This window comes from Saccostrea cucullata, unplaced genomic scaffold (assembly GCF_032062105.1).
Source record: "Saccostrea cucullata isolate Sc308-1 unplaced genomic scaffold, CSIRO_AGI_Scuc_v1 ctg3490, whole genome shotgun sequence".
In the NCBI taxonomy this organism is placed as follows: domain Eukaryota; kingdom Metazoa; phylum Mollusca; class Bivalvia; order Ostreida; family Ostreidae; genus Saccostrea; species Saccostrea cuccullata.
The window spans coordinates 23578-48137 of record NW_026933031.1 but is presented as its reverse complement, the minus strand read 5'-3'; the positions used below and the strand labels follow the sequence as shown (position 1 = coordinate 48137).

The following is a 24560-nucleotide window of genomic DNA, read 5'->3' as shown; positions in this document are numbered from 1 at the left end:
TAGATCCTCGCCGTATGCACTCTGCACAAGAAGATCTAGATTGCTGTGAAAGAGAGCTGAACCCAGGCCTCCCAACCACTACGCTGTCATGTTCAGTAATTAAAAAAAGAAACTCTCTGTCATCAAAACAATTTACTGTACAAATAATCATTTTAAATAAAAATATTCAACAACATAGTACATGTATTAAAACTATACTCATTAAGTGTAGCATAATTAAACTTTGTCAAACCATACACATTCGAGTGAAATTTTATAGTTAATGAAAAACCCTATTAACCGAATACCAAAGCAAATTAAAATTCTGTAGGTTCCTTAATACATAACCATACATAATTTTTGTGAGAAGTAAAACAGTTTTTTACTGTATGATAAAATAAATATGTATATATCTATAATGAACTACCGGTTGCTGTATATTTTGTTCAAGTTTTCACCGGATATTTACAAAGCCTACTTTAAATTAAGCAAGTACAATAGGTGTTCTGATTATATAGCAGGAGTGGGGATTCTTTCTCGTAATTTTAACGAATTGGTCAAGGGGATTTTACTTAAAATTTGTAAAGAAATTCATACTCCAAAAAAGCCTCATCTGAAACTATGGTTGGAAATTTAAAAAAAAAAACATATTGACTTTGACTTTGATAATTTTCGTCTCATCCCTTATAGAAATAATTTTTAATCAAAGGACAAATTGTACTGCAAATTGTATAATATTAAAAGTGTATGAAATTTGGTGGATACTGTTAATTGATCTTATTTAGCAAAGATTTCAATTAGCAAAATTTTTATTTGCATGTGTTCATGTGCAAGACAATTGGCAATGGAGGATATTTTCTGCCATACATAGTAAGGCAAAGAATACATAGCCAAATATAATAAATAAGTATACAGTACTTAAAAACAAGGTTATTGGATATGTGAAACTTTCAACAAAATTTGTGTAAAACAAATAAGAATTCCCAAAATCTAGGATTTATAATATACACAATATTCTATAAGCAATATATCAAGAAAATCTATATAAATGTATAGGAGGAAAAAATACCTCATTACAACTGTTCAAGCTGCAAGTCTGATATAGAATATTATTTCATCATGTGCAATAATCTAAGCTAGCACTATAACCACTTATTATTTGCATATAAAATACATAATAAACATTTCCTGAATAACAAGAGTGACTATTGGCAAACAAAACTGTTCATATTCAGGCATACAAACAATTAAATATACAATGTCACATGCCCTATTTCTATATTATGTACAATTCATTTTAATTTACCCATTGTGTTATTCCATAAACATACAAAAAAACCACCCCACACACAATTTTTCCCAACACAGTTGATCAAGCTTGGAAATAATACTGTAGCACCTGAAAAACAAATACTGCTAGAATATTACATAGCTAGAGACATTTCATTAAGTTCATTGCTGGCTTTCAACACATCTTTGTCCTTGACATTAGATTCTTTGTTTGTTGACCCAGAACTGCCCTTGACCCCTGATGACGAGGCAGAATTTCCGCTCGTTTTGTTAGGAGGTTCTCTTGCTCCAAATATGGTGGATCCCACCCGTACATTGGTACTTCCTAGTTCAATCTGCATAAATAGAAGTAAGACGCTTACTTCAAATACATGTATTTACCTTTTTTTTAATTTTCTTTCATGCGGGATACGCTTATGCACAAGAATTCTATTCAACTTAAACTTGCTCTTATGCTCTACAGTTGTGCTTTTTTCATCAGAATGTGTGTAATTACTAGGGATGGGTATCGCCAAAAATTTCGTATCGCGATATATCACGATTTTTTCCCACAATATCACGATAATATCATGATATTTTTAAAAGCAGTTTTTACAATGATTTTGTATGAAAAGTCATTATTTTTCTAAAAAATTTGCTAGAAAAACAAAATTTTACTTTCTTGAAATTTTTATGGATATAAAATCAATTATGTTTGGATGGTAAGATGCAGTTCTCTTCACTTTTTACAACATTTTTATACTTTCTGTAATTTCAATTTGAAAGATTGAACAAATAAATGAATAATTTCTTGACTTTATAGTATGCACCTAAAGACCGTTATTTAGGTCTCCGTATCACGATACGTATCAAACAAAAAATCGCGATATCCCGGTATATCGATAAAATCGCACATCCCTAGTAATTACATGTAGTTAGTTAAGAAAAACAAAAGTTTGGGAGCTTAAACCTAGTTCAGGTTTCAAAGAAATTTGCAAGATGAAATTTAAAAATGCCCAGTCAGTTTGGAATAAAATTATTACATTTTTTAAAAGAACATAGGTAATGTCTTTGATACAATATCATATGTATATACTAATTTTATTTCACAATAAGACTGATGAAGTGATTTTGTGTGTCAACTTTCCTAAAGCCTTGGATGATACAGAACTACTATTAATATCACTATTTTGCATATTGAATTGGATGATATAGAACTTCAGTAAAACCTGGTTATAACAATGTCCCTGGGACCTATGAAATTACTTTCCTATATCATTCAGTAATTTGTTGGGTCCATATAAGGAATTTATTAAATTTACATGGTTTGCGATACAAGATAACTTCGCTATATCCGTGAATTGCAAAAATCCATATTCATGCTAAACAAGTTTTACTGTATTGCATATTGAATTGGTTTGAAATAGAACTATACTCAGCATCTAAAATGACCTTGTTTGATATATACTTACTGCATGTTCAAAGTCGCCTGACATTCCCATGCTGAGTTCCACTTCTTGCTTATTGAGTTTTAATTCCTCACATACTTTGTTTCGACATTCTGATAATTTCTGTCAAAAGATGATAAATTACTCAAACAATCCTGCTCATATAAAAATTAAGGAAACTGCAGAATATTATCTTTTTATTTTGCAAACTTAAGGTTAATATTTGTGGGTTGGCAAAATTTCCGTGGTCCCTTGGAATGTAATTTCATGGGTAATCTGTATACAGAAGAACCAATTAATAAATAATGATGTTTACCAAATAATCAATGGTTGGTGGGATTTAATGTAAATTGATGGATAAGGATGTCCTGAAAAAATCATTAACATTAGTCCCCAACAAACATTGACAATTCCACAGTAATTCCATCTCATAACTAATGTTCATCACATGAAAAGTTTCAGAAGCAATTAGCCAAGACAAACATAAAAATTACATAACTATTAAGAAAATAACAGGAGTATTGATTAAAATATATAAATGCATTTATACCAAAAAATCGGGGTTGGGCCCTTTGGATAGGTCATGATCAAACGACCCAATGGTCATCAGTCCTGTAAACTCTAGGTTGGGGCAATTCTCTTTGATGTTTTTCACAATGTTTACTGCTTCATCTGGATTGCACCCTGATTTGTCTACAAAGATTAAATCAGACTTTATAGTCTATTTTATGGTCAGTATAGAGGTCATAATTCATGTCCAGTTTGATTATTGCATTTTACTAAAAACTAGTGCTAATTGTAACGGGAACCGTTACAGATGTTCCCCAAACGCTCCCCAACTCCTTTTTGGTGCCATATTCCCTGTAAGCTTCATTAAATAAGACAAACTCTGTGCATTTTTGACTTTAACAACGTTTTCTCAGAAGAATGTCAATTATATTCAAATTTTAGCATTGCATCCGTGCGCATGTGAATGCATGTGCGTTATGATCATATCATCTTGTCTACACTATCTACATATCTTAATATACAATATATTAAAGCATTCAGTCCAAAAGTATGAAAAATCACTTTTTCAAGTGTATTTTTCATTTCACTCGTTCCAAATGCACGCACGTGCATGCATGTGCATGATGTCCATACCTTCTTGTAGGAGTCCCTTACATCTATCTATATTCTAAATCCCATCCTGTTTGGTTGAAAAACAAGGGAGTTATAACCATTTCAAGTTTAAACCAATCAGATTGCAGCACACATGCATGCGCGTGATTTCATGATTTTTTTTCTATATCATATTGTAGGATATCATAATGCATGACTATGTTTTAAATTTCAAAGCATTTCCTCAAAAAACAAAGGAGATATAGCCATTTAAAGTTTCAGCCAATCAGATTGCAGCACGCGGGCATGAGCATGCTTTCATGAAAATTCTTATATATAATGCTGTAGATCTTCATAAAGTAGGTCTATGCTCAAAATTTCCTAGGATTATGACAAGAAACAAGACAGATATTGAGACTTTAGTTTCAGCCAATCAGAGCGAAGCGCACGTGCATGCGCGTGAGATCTTACTTTTTTGACCATGTATTTTGTCTATGCTTCTAATATATACTTATAATATGAGTTTCAAAGCATTTCATCAATGATTTAAATAGTTATGTCTGTATCAATTATATTGGACATTTTTCGTGTTGCACGTGCGAGCTCTTGCAAGCACATGTGCATGCACATGCTTTCATGATAAATCTTAAATTACAGGCTGTAGATCTCCCTAATGTATGACTATATTCAAAATTTCAAATGATTTTATCAAAAAACAAAAAAGATATTGAGACTTTAGTTTCAGCCAATCAGAGCAAAGCGCACGTGAATGCGCGTGAGATCTTGCTGATTTGACCATGTCATCACGTCTATACTACTAATATATACTTATATTATGAGTTTCAAAGCATATAATCAAAAATTAGAAAAGTTACGGCTATATCTATTATATTGGTCATTTCACGTGTTGCACGTGCGCGCTCTTGCAAGCATGTGCGCGCAAAATGACCTTCGTTCCGCAAATCTACATTACATGCCTACTGACCCTAAAAAGGTTTTACCTTAGTCGGATGTGTAGTTTACAAGATCACTCGCGGAAAAGATTTTCCCAGGAAGAAGAAAAATAATAATAACTAGTGCTAATTGTAACGGGAACCGTTACAGATGTTCCCCAAACGCTCCCTAACTCCCTTCTCGTGCCATATTCCCTGTAAGTTTCATTAAAGAAAGCAAAATCTATGCATTTAAGACGTAAACAACGTTTTTCCAAAAGTATACCAAGTATTTCAAATTTAAGCAATGCAGGCGTGCGCATGTGATTGCATGAGCGTAATGACGATATCATCTTGTCTACACTATTTTACTCATTGCACGTGCACGCACGTGCATGATGACCATACCTTCTTGTAGGAGTCCATAATGTCTGTCTATGTTCTTGATCCCATCCTGTTTGGTTGAAAAACAAGGGAGTTATAGCCATTTAAAGTTTAAGCCAATCAGATTGCAGCGCACGTGCATGCGCGTGTTTTCATGACAATTATTATATATCTTATTGTAGGACATCTTAAAGTATGCTTATGTTTTAAATTTCAAAGCATTTTGTAAAAAAACAGAAAAGATATTGAGATTTTTGTTTCAGCCAATCAGAGCAAAGCGCACGTGCACGCACGTGCATGCATGTGAATGGTGACCAAACCATCTTGTAGGAGTCCTTTATGTCTATCTATGTTCTAAATCCCATGCTGTTTGGTTGAAAACCAAGGGAGTTATAGTCATTTAAAGTTTCAGCCAATCAGATTGCAGCGCACGTGCATGCGCGTGATTTCATGAAAAATTTTAGATATCATATTGTAGTACATCCTAATACATGTCTATGTTATAAATTTCAAAGCATTTCATCATAAAACAAAAAAGATATTAAGATTTCTGTTTCAGCCAATCAGAGCGAAGCGCACGTGCATGCGCGTGAGTTCATGCAAATTTGACCATGTCATCTTATCTACACTACTTATATATCTTTATATAATGAGTTTCAAAACATTTTATCAAAAAATATAAAAGTTATGACTATATCAAATATATCGGTCAGTTTACTTATTGCACGCGCCCGCACGTGCATGCGAATGCGCGCAAAATGACCTTCGTTCGGCACATCTACACAACATGCCTACTAACCCTAAAAAGGTTTTAACTTAGTTTGGTGAACAGTTTCTGAGAACACTTCCGGACAAAAAAGTACCGGAGAAGAAATAAGAAGAAACTAGAGCAAAGCTCGTTGCAAAGCAACGAGTGGGTCTTCCTTCCTAGCGATAAGCAAAAGATTCAATGTTTCTGTCTAGATTGTCAACTTTGCTAACATTCTCTTTTTCGATTTGTCTCAAAAACCCTTACTTGAATTCTTTAATTTGGTGTGAGCATGAGGTCTAAAGGGTACTCTCTCTAACAGCATTCTTGAAATCGTATCCACAACAGTTTAACTTCCAATATTATGACTTTTGATATCGGATATATCATGTTTGTTGCAATTATGTTTGTGAAACGTGTCATACTACAGAAACATAAGTGTTTTGCTACATTACCATCTTAAAAATGGCTTTAAAATCATTTAATATACAATATAACTAGGTAAATAAAATAAACAAATTATATATAATAATTCAAAAAATCCAAATGTATTTACAATAATGATGAACAATCTTCATTAGTTGCAATCAGTAAGTAGAACAATACTTTTATAATAAATGCACAGAAATGTGTTGTGTATGTTTCGAATTTGAAGCTTTCCACTAGCAACTGGTGGTACCTCAATAGGAGTGTAAAATTCTCTGAAAGGTATATTATGAACATATTACATATGGCTGTGTATTCTTTTTTAGCGGCTTTGGCGGAATGCAGCAATCACTAAATCAAGTACAAAGCTAAAAGTCTTGTACATAAACATAAATAAGAATATCTACGCTAACTTATTCAAAAGTCAATTTCCACCAAATATTGTACAAGCTAAATATAATACATTTACAGCATTAAAGAAACAAATCTCTTTGAAGGTATTGCCCTGCATAAGAACAATTTGAATCCCCTACACTAAGGATGCTCTGTGCCAAGTTTCACTTTGGTTCTGGAAAATGATATTGTGAAATTTTAGACAATGATGATAATGGATAAAATTATGTTTTTAAAAAATTTACTGGTTCCTTTAGCTCAGATGGGCTAATAAGTATGCAACAGGCACAGTTTTGGAGTTGACATTGAAATGCGACTGGACATCTCTTCAATCTTGTTTTAGAAAACTACATGTACATGCCCTATGTACTGAATTCCTTGGAATCATACACATGTTTAATTAGTTGTATGTGCCAAAATAACAATTTTTTTTACATTATACTGTAAAAAATACACATACATGTATTACAAGATCTTATATTCCTGCTGAAGACAGAGGATCTATCTTAATCATTAGAATAAGTAAGTCTAAACTTTGAAAGGGAAGACCTTAATAAAGAGGTCAACATGCTACACAAACAAAATATTATTATATTGAAAAATAACATTTATTCCAATGTAATTACTGGTACATGTATTTCTGTTACAAAAACTATTTCACTTGAAAAACTGAGAGCAGTTGATATGTTCATATTTGTGGATTTATGTTGTCAAATCAAAATTTAAAAATGATACACAGTGTGTTTAAAAATTGTCTTCACAAACCAAAACTTGACTTATTTTCACTATGCTGTTTATTCCATGTCACATCCAAACAGATGATCTTCTGGCAAATCATGGTCATGCTTGGTATCAAAATTCAGTATTCAGATGAGTCACACCTATCCAAAAGAAATTGAAATTTTTTAATTTATAATTCTTTTACTAATAAAAAGTGCAATTCATGAGATTATAAATTAGATTATCAAATTGAGAGATAAGATATTGTCACATTTTCTGTGTATAATTTGTAAATTTTAATGTACTCTTTCATCAATTAAAAGAAGTTTACACCAATTAAGGCAGTCATTTATGCTATCCCCTAATAAGACAACATACAAGTGCAAAGTAATCATGCACTAGTGGGTTTAGGATAATGTGCTAGAGTATTTATGACAACATACTAGCACGAGGTGACAATGTGCTAGCATGTACGTCAGTGATAATATGCCAGCACACTGAATCCAACATGCAGTGAAGCTAACACTCAACAGATTGTTTAGAGTTGTGTTTGCATGATATTTTGTTTTGTGTAAACACAGCAGTGTGTTGTTTAAAGCTGCATTGGAGTGGCAGTCTGTTGAAATTAACATGCTAACACACTGCAACTTCACATCATTGGAACACCATAATTTTAAAACTGGCAAACCAATATCTTATGATTACTAACTAGGTAATTGCAACTGTAAATGCTGATTTCATGGTGACAATAATACCGGTAATTCACTGTATATCTGAGAACTGATCAATTATAATAAGGCGTGTCCAGATAGGGCCACTTGCTAAAGCTCAATAGCACTTTCATAAAAGCGTGCCATCTTACCGACACAAAAGACGCCATTAGGCTATCACACAGCTTGCCATCACAACACTGAAAAACACTTTCGCACTAACACAAGTTCGCACCACACGCTGTCACACTAACACACAACACTGTCACACTAATACAATTTCACACAACAAAATATCAGGCTAACACGAGTTCACACAACACACTATCATGCTAACACAAATTCACAAACACGCTGTCTCACTAACACAAGTTCACACAACACGCTGTCTTGCTTACACAAGTTTTACACAACACGCAGTCTCGCTAATACGAGTTCATACAACACACAGTCTAGCTAACACAAGTACACGCAACACACTGTCACGCTTAGATGAATTCACACAACACACTGTCACGCTAACATGAGTTTACACAACACGCAGTCTCACTAACACGAGTTTACACAATACACTGTCATGCTAACACGAGTTTACACAATACACTGTCACACTAACACAAAGTCACAAAACAGGCTGTCTCACTATTCACTAACACAAGTTCGCACCAAATGCTGTTGCGATAACACACTGTCATCCTAATACCATTTCACACAACACACTGTCAGGCTAACACGAGTTCACACAACACACTGTCACACTAACACGAATTCACAAAACAGGCTGTCTCACTATTCACTAACACAAGTTCGCACCAAACGCTGTTGCGATAACACACTGTCATCCTAATACCATTTCACACAACACACTGTCATCCTAATACCATTTCACACAACACACTGTCAGGCTAACACAAGTTCACACAACACACTGTCACACTAACACAAATTCAAAAAACATGCAATATCGCTAACACGAGTTCACATAACACGCAGTCTGGCTAACACGAGTTCACACAATATGCAATCTCGCTAACACGAGTTCACACAACACACTATCTCTCTAACACCAGTTCACACGACAAATTTTCAGGATAACAAGTTCACACAACACACTGTCACGCTAACACGAATTCACACAACATGCTGTCTCGTTAATAAGAGTTCACACAACACGCTGTCTCGCTAACATGAGTTTACACAACACGCAGTCTCGCTAACACGAGTTTACACAACACGCAGTCTCACTAACAGGAGTTTACACAACACGAAGTCTCGCTAATACGAGTTCAATCAACACTCTGTCTAGCTAACACGAGTTTACACAACACACTGTCACACTTACACTTTATACACGATTTCACACAACACGCTGTCCCGCTAACACGAGTTTACGCAACACATCGTCAAGCTAACAAGAATTCACACAACCCACTGTCAGGCTAACACAATTAAGTTCACAAAACACACTGCCTTGCTAACACAAATTCATACAACACACTGTCTTGCTAACACAAGTTCACACAACACACTCACATTGCTGAGTTTAAAGTAAAGGTCTACCCTAATTTGAAGAGGTTTAACACTAACATATCTTTATATTAGTAAAGAGCTTCAAATTTAAGACAAAAACATTTATGCAGTAATGTTCCTTAACATGCATCTGGCATATAAAATGAATGAGACCTTAAAAACCTCACAGTACATGTTTACTTAGCTAAGTAAAGGTCTAAATTGATGCTATTCAACAATATATATCAACATCTCTAAGTATGTGAATGAGTGAAATTCTCAAATAAATATTATAAATCAAAGTATCAATAAGAAGCTGAACCTTACGTCGCAGGTTCCAATCCCATTGCTAAATGCTTTAGACAGGTTACTCCTATGAGACTGCATAAACCAAGATTCTGTGTCACGGTAGGTGTTAGCACAAAATGGATCTCATACTTCTTAAAGGCAATAAGTGCTGAGTACAAGTCTATATTTGCAGCTAATACCATCCCAAGTTGTGGCACCATGAAATGACTGAAAAATGTATGATTAAGGCAAATAAACAAACATTAAACCATTACAGCAGTCTTATCAAACAAAAAAGCAAACTTTCTATTATTACAATTTTTTTAAACAAATTTCTTTTGCAATTTAACTGAGCAATATTTGTCCTTTTTTGTCAGTAAAGTATGATATTAAATAATTTAGACTTTTTGAGAACATCTATTTATAGCGAGTCCAGACAGCAGCACAAATCCCTGCCCATAATGCGAGCTCTTATGATAAGACCTTGGCAAAAGAAGATTGTGACTTGCACATTGCTCCACACAATTTTTCCGCAGTATACTTTGGACCCACAGTGCTTAGCTTCTTTAAAATGTTTAAGCTACATTCAAAATTCATTTCTATTTAATTTGAATTAGCTATCCTTACTCATGTTCACATGGAGCTAATGGGAAGTAATTTAACGAGCAGTGAATTCATTCGAATTAAACATTTGAATAAACTCTCAGTGTGAACACTGAGCATGGATGCACCAAATGTCAAATGCGGCTTGACAAGCACAATCTAAATTAAAACTAAATAAGTATCTGCCCTCACCCTTACAGTCACACTGTCAATATATAATTAGTTGAATATATTCTGTAACATTAAGTGCAGTTTGAATTATAGAGTATGATCACTATGATAGATAGTAGGACTGTTGAAATTACATCCTCAAATTTAAAAAAAATAAAATATAAAGCTGTGGGGATTTACAAGGTAAACAGAGAGCGTCTGAACTGTAAAACAGATAATATATCGGTGTGTCTGTGTATTTCTAATAACACCAATGTATGTCACTGTCATGTAATCAGTAGTGTAAATTTTAAGTAATAAAAATATTCTAACCTTCATTCCAATGGTCCAAGCCAATCATACATTAAAATGTCGCCGTCAGCTCTTTCATCACTCGATACAATTATCACTGGGGAATCCGAAGCAGAGTCAAGAGTGTTCATCCTTGTTAATGTGACAGTCAGAATTTCCTCGTAAACAATTCACACAAGATTCTTAGAATATATGAATAGGGATAATTCTGCTTAGAATAATGTTCCAGAGAAGTGACAAAGTACTTCGTAGCTGCAGATTAAATGAGTGTACATGTCTACAAACGGATTCTTTGTGAGAAAATGTTCAACTTCACAAATCATTCTATTTTCAGTTTGTAAACCATGGCAAACATGTGGCCGACGTCGACTCGAAGGGGCACACTAAAAACGGGATATACTAGAGACCTGATATTTACCTGACGTTTTAATTTTTAATTAAATGGTAATATTGAGTATTTTAAATTACTTATGTACAGACTTTATGACTTCGAGGCATATGCTATACAAAAATTCAATTGTTTGGAACATTTACAGACAAATTTGAATCAGGTCAAATCAGTGTTTAGTACATCGCGTCTTTAGTACCTTCCTATTTCCCACAATGCCGCGCGTTGTTTACAAACAAGCGCGAAAAAATCCTCTAAACAAGGTACTAATTATTGTTGTGTACATCATCACATTTTAAAATTATTTGAATAAAAAGAAAACAAAGAAACACCGAATCAAAACTATATCTTTTAGATGCATCAACTAAAAATGTGCACATGTATGCAGTAAAGGCTTGGCTGGCTATAGTAGACAACTTGTTCCTGAAAGGTTTCTCACATACATGTACTTGTTTTATAAAAAAAACAATTAAATATAGCTGGAAGTTTATTTCTTTTTATATCAAATGACAAGATTTTATAAGTTCGAAATTATTTCAGTCAAACTTTTTCATAATATACCAATATTTTTAGCCATCAGAAAAAAGCGTGTATGAGCTATTAACCCCTAATTATAGGGGCCAGCCCCTTTTCGTTAATCAAATATGAAAGCTCTCGTAATTACCCACAACTTTTGTTTTATATTTCTTACCAAATTATTCTCGGTTTAAAAGTTATTACACAAAAAGTAGCAAAAATTCAATGAAAAAAAATTACTAAAATTTGCCGTTTTATAGCTTCTAAACTTTAAGAAATCAGCTATATAATTTTATCGTTGTGCACATCTACAATGTATTGGCTACAAGTTCTCCAACTTTCGTGTAAATATCTTATGTCATTTTTGAGATTTTCAGTGGAAACGAGACATCAAAAATTTTCAATTAAAGGGCAATAACTCACAAATAAAGGCATGCATAAAAAAACTGAAAACAGGTTTAAATAGGTTTAACTACAAGCTATCTATCCTGAAAGTTTCATAACGATCAGTCCAAAGGTCTTTGAGAAATCGCCTGTCAAAAGTCGAGCGGGAAAAAAAAAAAAGAATAATAAGAAACAATAGAATAACAGTAGGGTCTTCCGAAGGAAGCGGAAGACCCTAAAAAGAATAATAATAATAACTAGATACGATCTCGTTGCGAGCAACGAGTGGGTCTTCCGTCCAATTCTTGAAGAGATGAGATGAGATTTTGATTGAGATTTTCATTCTAAATTAATGATAAAGATTGTGAAAAAGAACTGTTTGCCTCCATAATCTGTAAAAAGACATTGAACATTAAGGACTTAAAAATTCGACTTTTGGCCCCTCGCAGCCCCTAATATTAGGGATCAGCCTTTTTTCTGCATATCATCTTAAAGCTCTCAGGATTTTCATCAATTTTTGTTCAACAACTTTTCAGAGATTCATTTTCGTTATCGAGTTATTTGCAAAAGAAATATTTAGGGGCCAACCCTTCAACTCCCTAATGGTGACGTTTAGCGAAAAATGAAAGATTGCATATTGTTTAGAACATTCTTTTGAACATCTTTTGTTCAATAATACTTATCAAAATATTTCTCTCTTTCGAGATATAAAGCGTCAAAGATTTAGCATTCTGGCCCCTTGTGGCCCCTAATTATGTACCATACGACATAAAAATCATACATATAGTTGTAGATCGTCGAGATAAACAACTTTGCTTCAGTAATGTATTACAAAATATTTACTAATAAAGAGTTACCGATTGAAGACTTTTGGCCCCTCTTGGCCCCTAATTTGAGTGCCCAGCCCCTTTTTCCTGATTTCACCTTAAACCTCTTATGATTTTGAACACTTTTTGTTCAACAACTATTCACAGATTCTGTTTCGTTTTATAGTTATTTGCAAAAGAAATATTTAGGGGCCAACCCTTCAACTCCCTAATGGTGACGTTTAGCGAAAAATGAAAGATTGCATATTGTTCAGAATATTATTTTAAACATCTTTTGTTCAATATTACTTATCAAAATATTTCTCACTTTCGAGATATAAAACGTCAAAGATTTAGTGTTCTGGCCCCTTTTGGCCCCTAATTATGTACCATACGACATAAAAATCATAATATATAGTTGAAGATGGTTGAGATAAACACCTTTGCTTAAGTAATATATTACAAATTATTTACTCATAAAGAGTTATCCATTGAAGACTTTTGGCCCCTCTTGGCCCCTTATTTGAGCGCCCAGCCCCTTTTTCTTGATTTCACCTTAAACCTCTTATGATTTTGAACACTTTTTGTTCAACAACTATTCACAGATTCTGCTTCGTTTTATAGTTATTTGCAAAAGAAATATTTAGGGGCCAACCCTTCAACTCCTTAATGGGGACGATAAGCGAAAAATGAAAGGTTGCATATTGTTCAGAATATCATTTTGAACATCTTTTGTTCAATATTGCTTATCAAAATATTTCTCACCTTCGAGATATAAAGAGTAAAATAATTTTGCATTCTGGCCCCTTGTGGCCCCTAATTATGAACCATACAACAAAAAAATTATAATATGTAGTTGTAGATTGTTGAGGTAAACATTTTTGCTTCAGTAATGTATTACAAAATATTGACTGTTAAAGAGTTATCGAAAAAAGACTTTTGGCCCATTTTTTCCCCTAATGTGATGAGTCAGCACTTTTTTCTTGATATCATATTAAAGATCTCGTCATTCTGCACGAATATTGCTCAGTATGTTTTAACAAAATATTTATCCTTTAAAAGATATGATATAAAATATCTCGAAAATTCACTCATAATTCGTGTCCTAGATTTCGACCCCTACCGAGCTTCCATACTGGGCACTTCCGGAAAATATCCTGACCCAGGTGCACAATGGCAACATGTCCTCTATCTATGGTAAAAATTTCAGCGCTCTAGCTTAAACCGTTTTTGAGTTCTGCTCCAGACAAGAAAGCCCTCTAAATTTCGATTAAAGGGTGATAACTTCCGACCGGAAGTGAATTTCAAAAAAATGAGAAAAACGAATCAGGTTTAGGTGAAGACACATCTTTCCTGAAAATTTCAAGTAAATCGATCGAGTCATCTCCGAGAAATCTTCTGCACAAAAATTGTAAGAAAAAAAGGGAAGAATAATAAAAGTGAAAAAGAAACAATAGAATAATAGAAGGGTCTTCCGCTGAAGACGGAAGACCCTAATAATAATAATAACAAGAAACAGAGTAAAAACAATATGTTCCCCAACTTCGTTTGGGGAACATAATAATAAGAAACAGAGTAAAAACAATATGTTCCCCAACTTCGTTTGGGGAACATAATAAACATCAGTTACAAACAAATCAGATACAGACAGCCATTGATGCTGACATATCTTCAAATATCACTATAATATTTTCATATAACAAAATGGAGTCATTTATGAGAACCTATGATTCTTAGACACCTTAATCAAAATAATGTCTTATATCAGGGTTTGACGTAAAGGCACGTCCAACCGACTGAGTCTAGTAAAAGATAGGTCTGGTCGGGTAAAATGTCTGTATACTAGAACGACTGGTCATGTAAGAAAAATAAAGGAACTTATTATATATTTTTAAATAATTATTTATTCCCGATGAAAAAATAAAACGTTTCTAACGGCATAGTAGATACATTACAGACAGCATGACTGAAGCGCTATTTTTAACAACAGTTCATACATGCATTTGGCATTCGTAACTGCTCGGCCATTTTCCTAGAGAGAAACAATGAGCTATTTATCGTTCACGTGAATGGCTGAGTAGTTACGATTGTCATTGTCGAAAGATTCACGTTTACGACATCGGTAATCAAGTAAATAACAGTAAAACTATAATAATTAAATGAAAAAAAATCTGTAAAATCGAGCTGAAAATTTAATTTGAAAAACTCGTGCTGATGGGTGATTGAACCAGGGTTACCAGCAAGTATTTCCAACGCGCTTACCTTTACTATATTGGGACCACACTTCTAAATTTATTTGTAAATATTTCTGCAACAGTATATATGTCTTGAAATTGTGAAAGGCTGATATTTATTCATAATTTTGCGCCAAAATCTTCACGCCTTTTCTTTGAAAAAGTTCTATTAAACAGGTGTGATAGCTTCAATGAAATTAGGAACGTTCTTATAGCTTAAATTCTGAGTTTTAAAAGTCATTGAATATGTTCAATGTACGAGACATAAGACATATCGTTTATACGCAAGTAATACGAAAGCAGTGGAATATGGCTATGATTCTTTAACATATTTCAATTTCCCAATTAGTTACACATTCATTAAAAACTGAAACTGAAAAACGTGCCTCACCCAACGACAGTCAAGAATTAAGATACCATTTATATTCAATAACTTGAATTAGATCTATTAGAAAACAAATGTTTACATAAACTACATTAAACGATCTTTTGAAAAAATGGTTTACTTATTTTATTCTTTTCTATTAGTTTGCATGGGAAAACAGTGGCCGCGTTTTATACTCACTGAATATATTGTTTCTTGATAAAATTATGCTTACATGCATATTAATTGTGATTCAAGATCTGTTGTTCCATGATGCAAAACAAAAGGTTGAAGATATAGTATTTCATTTTTACATTTAGTCTCGTCTTTTTCTACTTTGAGAACCAGATAAATCTACTTTGAGAAGACCTCGAATTTAAACTTTAGTTAAAACAGAATTGCAACGTAACTACGACGTGACAATCAAAGTATCCCTTTTACATTTCATTTATCCTTATGTTAGTTTCGTTCAACCAAACGCTCAGCTGACTCCATAACCCCCTACGCACTAAATGTCGGAGTTGACAGAGACAGACGCCATTTTGGATACGCTTCGAATTTTCAAAAGTTAATATCTAGAGTTTGGATGTTTCAATTTATAAACAAATTATATATAAAGCCTAATTAGAAAAATTTCTATTTAACTTATTGAAATAATTCAAAAATATTGATAAACAAAAAAGTTAGTAAATTCGACTTTTTAAATTTTCATCTGGAAACAACAGGAAGTACTGACGACGAACGAAAGGTCGCGTCCTGGATAATGAATATCACGATATATAATCCCTGAAAGTTTCACATTAATATCTTTTACCGTTCTTAAGATTAACCGCAGACAAAATGTCATTTTAAATTCAGGAAAAGGTCTGTAACTTGGCACCGGAAGCGAATTTCCAAAAAATCTCTCGGATAAAATAACTTCAGATTACAACACATTGTTTCTGAGAATTTCGTGAAAATCCACCAAGTAGTCTTCGAGAAATCGCGTGCACAAAATTAGATGGTCAGAAAAATAATAATAACTAGAAAAGAAACTCGTTGCGAGCAACGAGAGGTCTTCCGCCCGATTCTGAAAAAAACCCAGCAAAATTGAGCTGAAAAAAGTGATAAAACTTGTTATGAAAACAAAGGGCAATGAACCCGGGTCGTTAGCATGAAAATCCAAACCGCTTACTATTACTCTATAAGAACCAAAGCTCTAAATGTACTTGTATATACTTCTGCAACAGTACATGAGTTTTCGAATAATGAAAGGCAGGTCACTATTAATAATTTTGTGTCAAACACCACGAGTAAATCTTCGCGCTTTTTCTTTGGAATGTTCCATTAAATAGGTGCGATAGCTTCGATGGAAATGAAACAAGAACGTTCTTATAGCTTAAATTTCAAGGTTAAGAAAGTATATTTAGCATATTTACACATTCGATATCGTATATAGATAAATAATACTAAATCAGTGAATCTGGTAAACTTTTTACCCTTTTTTTTTTAATTTCCTGTTCATCCCCACTAAGAACATATTGATAAAAGCATGCCTACTATAGTCAGGGAATCAGATAACATTAAATTTTATGTTCAATAATTTAAATCTGATCTTTGAGACAAGAATGTTAATATGAACTCCATTCAACGATATTTTGAAAAATGATTTTCTTATATATTTTTTTTCTTTTCTATTATTTGAATATGACACAAGTCTGCATGTGCAAAACAGTGGTTACGTTTAATACTTACTATGTACATCCATATTGTTTCTTAAAAACTATTACTTAAAGTATACCTATGATTTAAAATCTAATTTTCCGAAACAAAAGATACTAGGTATCGTATTTCATTTGCACATTTAGTCTTTTCTTTTTCTACTTTGAGAACCAGCCAAAATCAATTATAGAAGACGTTTCAGACGACCAAGGATTAAATCATAGTTTGACACAGAATTATAACGTAGCAACGACGTGAGAATCCAAGTATTCCTTTACATTTCATTTATCCTATTTTACTTTCATTCAAGCAAACGCTCGGCTGACTTCGTAAACCCTGAATTGCGAAATGTCGGAAATGACAGAGACAGCCGCCATTTTGGACCCGCTTCAGATTTTTAAATGTTAATATCTAGAGTTTGGATTTATCAATATTCAAACAAATGATACAGTGAGCATTAAAAGAAAGGTTTCTATTAGCATTCCAAAAATAAATGAAAAATATTGAAAAACAAAAAAGTTAGAAAATACGGACTTTTCAATTTCGCTTCCGATAGCAACCGGAAGTAGTAACGACGCACAAAAAGGTAATTCCGCAAATCTAGAAGTGATTATCTATCATCTCTAATAAGTCCCCAGTTAATATCTTAATCCATTTTTGAAAAAAAAGGGGGAACAAAAATCCGTTTTAAAATCAGAAAACTGTCAATATCTTGGAACCGAAGGTGAGTATTCCAAAATTTTCCTTGTCATGCCACAACTTCATATAATGACGCATAATTCCTAAAAGTTTCATTGAAAACCACTATATAGTTTTCGAGAAATCGCCTGCACAAAATTTTGGGGAAAAAAATAATAATAATAATAATAATAATAAGAAACAGTAGAATCACTAGAAGGTCTTCCGTGAAGACGGAAGACCTTAATAAGAAACAATAGAATCGCTATAAGGTCTTCCGTGAAGACGGAAGACCTTAATTATTCTTACTATACCTAAATTCTCCGAACATTTTTAATGGTATCAATTAATATTGTATACAAGTTGATTGAACTAGGACTAAACACGACAAGTCACATGTATATGACCTAGTTTCGATGTGACGTGTGAGAGAAAATGTTATTTTAAATATGGATTCTCATCTGACATCTGCACAGAAAAACACAATTATCACTTTTTTGTACTTGAAATATGTTTTCCCAAGTTTGGTCAGGGCTAGTGATTAAAGGGTCAGGGCTAGTAAAAATTTGCCAGAGTAGCCCGATTGGTCTAGTATTCCAAAAGCTTAATGTCAAACCCTGTATATGTATTTAAAAGTGACGGTGAACGTGAAGCTTAACCATCTTCTAATGGTCTTATTTAAAAGTGACCGTAAACATGAAGCTTAACCATCTTCTAATGTTAATAAAATGATATTTAAAGTGCTAAATATCAGGAATGACTTTTTATACTCTATAATAATGAACATATTTTAACCTCCTATAAGTACATTGTATTCATGGTGGACCACTAGCATTAGCATCTGGTGACTTACTTATTCATGACTTCTGTTGACTGAATAACAGCTGATGTATAACTGACGCAATTTCTTCATTACTTGTATTGACTGATTTATGACTGATGTATGACTGACTTACTTTCCTCATTACTTGTGTTGACCTGTACCATCACTTTTAGCTTCCCCTCTTTCTTTTTGGACTCCCACTGTCTGTTCAATACATTGGCAATTTTGTCTGAATGCACTGTCTCCACCATAAAGAGATTTGGACATGCTACAATCAAGCAAATACAAAGGATATATGGAAAATCCATTTTAAGTATTGCAATAGTAAATGTACAAAAACTAGTGCAATCAAAATTTTAAGCAATTTCTTCCTCTTCAACAGTTTAGCTATATCAAATATTGTAAGCACTGGTATTATGAATATTTAAAGCTTGCAAAATGATATTTCTCACCTTTCTTTTTAAAGAATTGCATCTCATATTTCTCTCTTAAAAGTTATGGACCATTGACCATTGACATGACCACTGACCAAATAGTTATAATTTTTTTTTGCATATGACATTGAAATTGCTCAAATGATAAGCCCTTAGCCTAGGGGTGTTTAATACAAAACTCTGGGTTTTCCAACCTTGACTGGGCCTGGAGAACTAATATTCATATACACTATTAAGAGAATAGCAATCTTTGTGTCAAATTTACATGTATTTGGATTTACACAATCCAAGATCCTACAAACTCTTAGTCATATACTACATAAGCTTTCAGTAAAAAGTACGTCACAGCCTAGTATGCAGATTCGTTTACTCAAAAAAGATGGACGTACAGACAATGTGATTCCTATTTACCCCCCTTTTAAATTTTGTTTGGGTTGGAGGATGATCAAATTGGAGGAGGATAATATAGCCTGATACACTGTTATATGTTACATGTTCAAACTAAGGATCACTAAATCCAAGCTTTTGCCTGATGTGTACTTACAGACTAATGCTCCTGCTTTTTTACTTTGAAGATGTCCTATAAAATGCCATTTTATATCCTTGCATTCTGATTGGATCTGAAATTATAGCATATTGTACCTTATAAAACAGCCTTCTTAATTAATACATAATATAAAATTTTGAGTTAATCATGTTAATAAAAATCCAAAATTAACACATTATTAAGACATGTAAAAGACTAATTCTACATCTATTAAAATAAAGACGCCTATTTTTTTTGCAAATTTATGCACTGATGACATTTTCAAACATTAATTGCTGAAGCTTACACCATCATTATTATTTTAATACAATTATAAGGTCTAAATTTTGGGGTTAAGCATGTTAAGAAATAGGGAATTTCACTTGATCTTGAACTACACAAAATATACAACCTACCTCTGGGGCAATGGACTTCTCAGATAGTTCATTGACCTGCAAAAATCAATGTGTAACTCAGAGATACAAATCAGACCCTTGTTTTAAATATATTACATAGGCATTGAAAGCTTATTGAAAGGTTTGTGGGGGAGGGGGGTGGTAGCCCTAAAGCAGCCAAATATTGTTTAGGGCTTGATTATCAAGCCTCAATTTTCAATATATATTATGTCTTTATTTGCAAACTGCAAAGAAAGTGGAGAGGGCTAATCCCCAAAACCCCCTTACCTCCCTTCAACCTTGGTTTTGACACCTATGTATTTGCTAAAAAATATGCTGAAAAACTCCAAAGAAAATAACTTATGGTCCAAGAATATCAAATGTTTTAATACAAAAATCTGAGCATATCAGATATTGGAATCCACACTTACATAGTTTTCCCCAAAGTGCTTCTGTCCACACTTGTAGGCCTCCACTACAGAGCTGGGGGGCTTGGTCTTAGACACCGCCACCAGCCTGGAGGTCACTGGAAACTCCCCATTGTCTGTCTGTCACAGAATAATCAAGAAAATGTAAAAACTGATACATAAGTGGCATGTGTTTAACTTAATAATAATGCAGCAAAGAGAAATTAATGGTCACCATCTCAATTGTACAATACATGTACCTATAAATTTGTGTATTTGCTGGTGCCTTGACAGAGCATTTGCTTCAATGATAGAATGACCCTGCATGTAAATATGTAAAATATATACTATGCCAGGCAGAGTTATGAGCTTAAAACATTTAAAAGCATGTACAGTGGACCTTCAGATATCCGGACGCCAGATATCCGGATGCTTCAGTATCCGAACGATTTATCATGGGAACGGAATTTAATTTACATTATTTGTCTTGTTTAACTGGTGATTCAGGTACATGTATCCGGACAATTCACATATCCGGACAAATTGACTAGGAACCAAAGCATCCGGATAAACGAGGCTCCACTGTATTAAAGTGCATTACACATAATTATATAATTATTTTATTGGAACATTAATTTATTCATCAGATTCATGGCCAAAAGATAAAGTTTAATTTGTTTGAAAAATAATTTTTTTGTTTTCCGACATTAATGAATTGAAATTACTACATGTATCTGACATCTGTACTTGTAGTGCATTAGATGATATTCACCAATTGGCTCAACTCCAATTTAAGGATAATTTAGTACTTTGACTGAAACAATATTAACATATACATACATCACTGTATATTGAGTTAATTTTAATCTACATACCACACATTGATTCACTGTTGACCGGGGACAGGTCTACGGTTGACAGTTTACACTATTTTGCCAAGAGATATTTTTTGTTTTGTTTTGTTTGTTTGTTTTTTGTTTTTATACAAAAATGGCAAGAAATTCAGGTTTAAATTTAAGTTGTTTTTTTTTTAAAAAACAGATTAATTTTTTGTGTATCCCACATGCAGACTAACCTTGTTAATCCATACTGTATGGAGCTTATCCCCTCTGTTTATTTAATGATGCGATGGCAGAGAGTGGAATACACATATTTAAAGCATTTTATAATTCAATGCACAACTGGCAAGTTTCAATTAAATTAGGGGATAGTAGATTAATACATAAATAGGTTTTGCAGGGAGAGGAATATGAATGAAAATTAAAGACTTCCAAGATATGTATAGCCAAGGGATATGAAATGCTTTCCCGTCTATTTTTGGCTCCATTTGAAATCCTGCAAACACATGGTATCAATCATGTTAATGAAGCTTTTTGTTTAAATGGACATCCTTGTCCAAATTTGTTACATAACACGTGCTTGGTAATGCTTATATAAGCCATGAATGACAACGGCAATCTTTCTTTTAGTTTTATAATCACGAAAACATAAATCATGAGCGTTCACTATCCTTGATTATTGCCACAAACAGTAAATTAATGTTTCTCCAGCAAAAGTGATACGCAACTTTTTTGTTTTTAAAGAACAAATAGAATACTCCATACCTTTCTCTTCTCTTTGGCAGATTCTATTTTGTCCAAAACATTATGTAATGCAGACGATATTGAGGACATCTTTCTGCTACTGGTGAATTTACGGATCATTACGCCTGTTGTGTTTAGGATCGGACTTTTGGTAATGCCGAGCCCGACGAGTAACTAGGTCATCAACAAGAACAATATTCAGGACACACACTTGATAAATTACGGTTAAAAAATCCTCACAAATAATTATATAAGATTGGTAAAATCAAGGATATACCTGAACTACAAGACGATAACGAGCTGAAGAGTCACGAGACAAACGAGAGTTTAAAATTAAATCTTAGGGCCTACATGTAGTGCGTTGTCCTATCGGTCATGAACACGTACTGTACCAATCTAATAAAATTAGATGTTAGATCCGCTCGCATATTCGCAAGTATGCGAGCGGATCTAACATCTAATTTTAATTAGATTGGAACACTACGAGTATAAGATCCAGTTTATACCAGCTATCATGGCATATCTGAGCTTAATTATTTTGAAATGTTAATTAGGCCTAATTAATTAACAAGTATCAAGTGCATGTAAAACACTTCAAGTTATATCATTTTCACAGAACTTTGAAGTGTTTTAAATAAAATCTTATTATTCATCAGCCTAATACATGTAATAATTATATAAAAAAAAATATGCTGTACTGACCATGCCAAGAAAACCTTAGCATTCTCTCCGTATAGCAAACTCAATAAAAGCCGAATTAACATTAATCTGTGATTCTTCCCCTGGGAGACGTCTGCAGTTTTGAGGGAGGGATCTTAAAATTTACTGGATTAAAATTATAGGTAGAATACTAGTTATTTAGAAGCCTTCCCCCCCCCCCCCCCCCTCCATTGTCTTTTTCGGGTAGGATGGGGGAATGAAATTAATTATAGTAAAGTAATTCTTCAATAAAATAAGCTGCCTTTCAATTTTTTTACGTAATACAATTTCAGAATATTTTTTCTCAGTACAAATAAATTGACATCGGGTAGTTGTGGAAGTACCACGTCGAAATATAGATAAAAGAGTACCAAATTTCCGGAAGTTTACAACATTTCCTGGTTAAGATGGAGACGAGTACTGAATGGGTAGACGTTACCCGATTGGCTATGTATATATTTTCATTTTAAAATGAATATTTTCTTTTGATTGTTTTTTCTTATTTTCTTTCGTCCAATTTTTTTTAAAAAATAAATTTTGGTACCAGTGCCTCTGGCATTTTACGTATTTTGTAAATAAAGATATTTGACAGTAACTTTTTAGGGTATTTGTACAACTTCCTGGGGTGGAAGTTTATTTTTTCTTTAACTAAGAAAGCTTAAAATCTAGGATCCACCCCCAGAAGTCTGCTGCCGTAAATGGTCTTGCTGGCGTTTTGGGAATATGGGTGATTTGCATCAATTACACTTTTATTGACTCCATCGCTGTCGAAATCGGACGAGATTTCTTGGCATGTATATCAGTCCAGTCCAATACGAAAATTCGTAATTTTACGAAAAAACGTAAGATTACGAGAAAGCGTAATATTACAAGTTATCGTAATACAAAACTTATATTACGATTTTTCGTAATGTAGCTAAATTACGAATATGCGTAATATAGCAGATGTAAGAGACTATATTACGAGTTTTCGTAATCCAAGACAAATTCAAGCATTGCAAGAAATTTAGTGGCGGGTAGTAAAGTATGGCGTTTAATACGAGATGTCATGGGCGATAACTTGTACGACGCTTACTGAGATTTGAAATTCTGTGTATTTTAATAAGAATTGCACGAACAGTTGAATTATGAAACGAGGGTGTGATTTTTAGGGTAGACTTCGGAAGAAAAGTAGGGAGTTCGGGTGATATAGACCAATGCTACATGCTTTAGCGAATATTGAAATTTACTGGAAAATTGGTCTTATCCGTGGGAAAATTCCTATAAAAGAATAATAAAAGAAATTGTCCACTCACCCATCGCTGGCGATACTTTCTTCTTGAATTTCCATGCTTTCTGATAGGCGTAACTGACCAATCTGACCGCATGCTATCATTAGCCGTGGAATCTGATATATTACTGACGTCATTCTTTGCTACCCACCACTCAATTTCTTCAATGCTTGAATTTGTCTTGGATTACGAAAACTCGTAATATAGTTTCTTACAATCTACTATATTACGCGTATTCGTAATTTAACTACATTACGAAAAATCGTAATATAAGTTTTATATTACGAAAACTTGTAATATTACGAATTTTCGTATTGGACTGGACTGTATATAGATAGAGAGATCTACATATACATGTATATATGTCAGCATCTTCGCC

General features: G+C 33.4%; 1 protein-coding gene and 1 long non-coding RNA gene across 2 annotated transcripts; both read right to left on the bottom strand.

Annotated features, from left to right (window-relative positions):
- Nucleotides 1-1063: 1063 nt before the first annotated feature.
- Nucleotides 1064-22593, bottom strand: LOC134237049 (pyridoxal phosphate homeostasis protein-like). The gene is made up of 8 exons (XM_062719135.1): nt 22233-22593; nt 20653-20769; nt 20243-20278; nt 19845-19920; nt 19000-19134; nt 3247-3389; nt 2721-2819; nt 1064-1604 (listed from the first exon to the last, which is right to left on the bottom strand). The coding sequence occupies exons 1-8, from the start codon at nt 22329-22331 to the stop codon at nt 1404-1406; spliced, it is 906 nt and encodes a 301-aa protein (XP_062575119.1). The 5' UTR covers nt 22332-22593; the 3' UTR covers nt 1064-1403.
- LOC134237050 (uncharacterized) lies at nt 7259-12513 on the bottom strand. Its single transcript, XR_009985747.1, has 3 exons — nt 10994-12513; nt 9947-10135; nt 7259-7561 (listed from the first exon to the last, which is right to left on the bottom strand). It is a non-coding gene; the product is annotated as an uncharacterized LOC134237050 (long non-coding RNA).
- Nucleotides 22594-24560: the final 1967 nt, after the last annotated feature.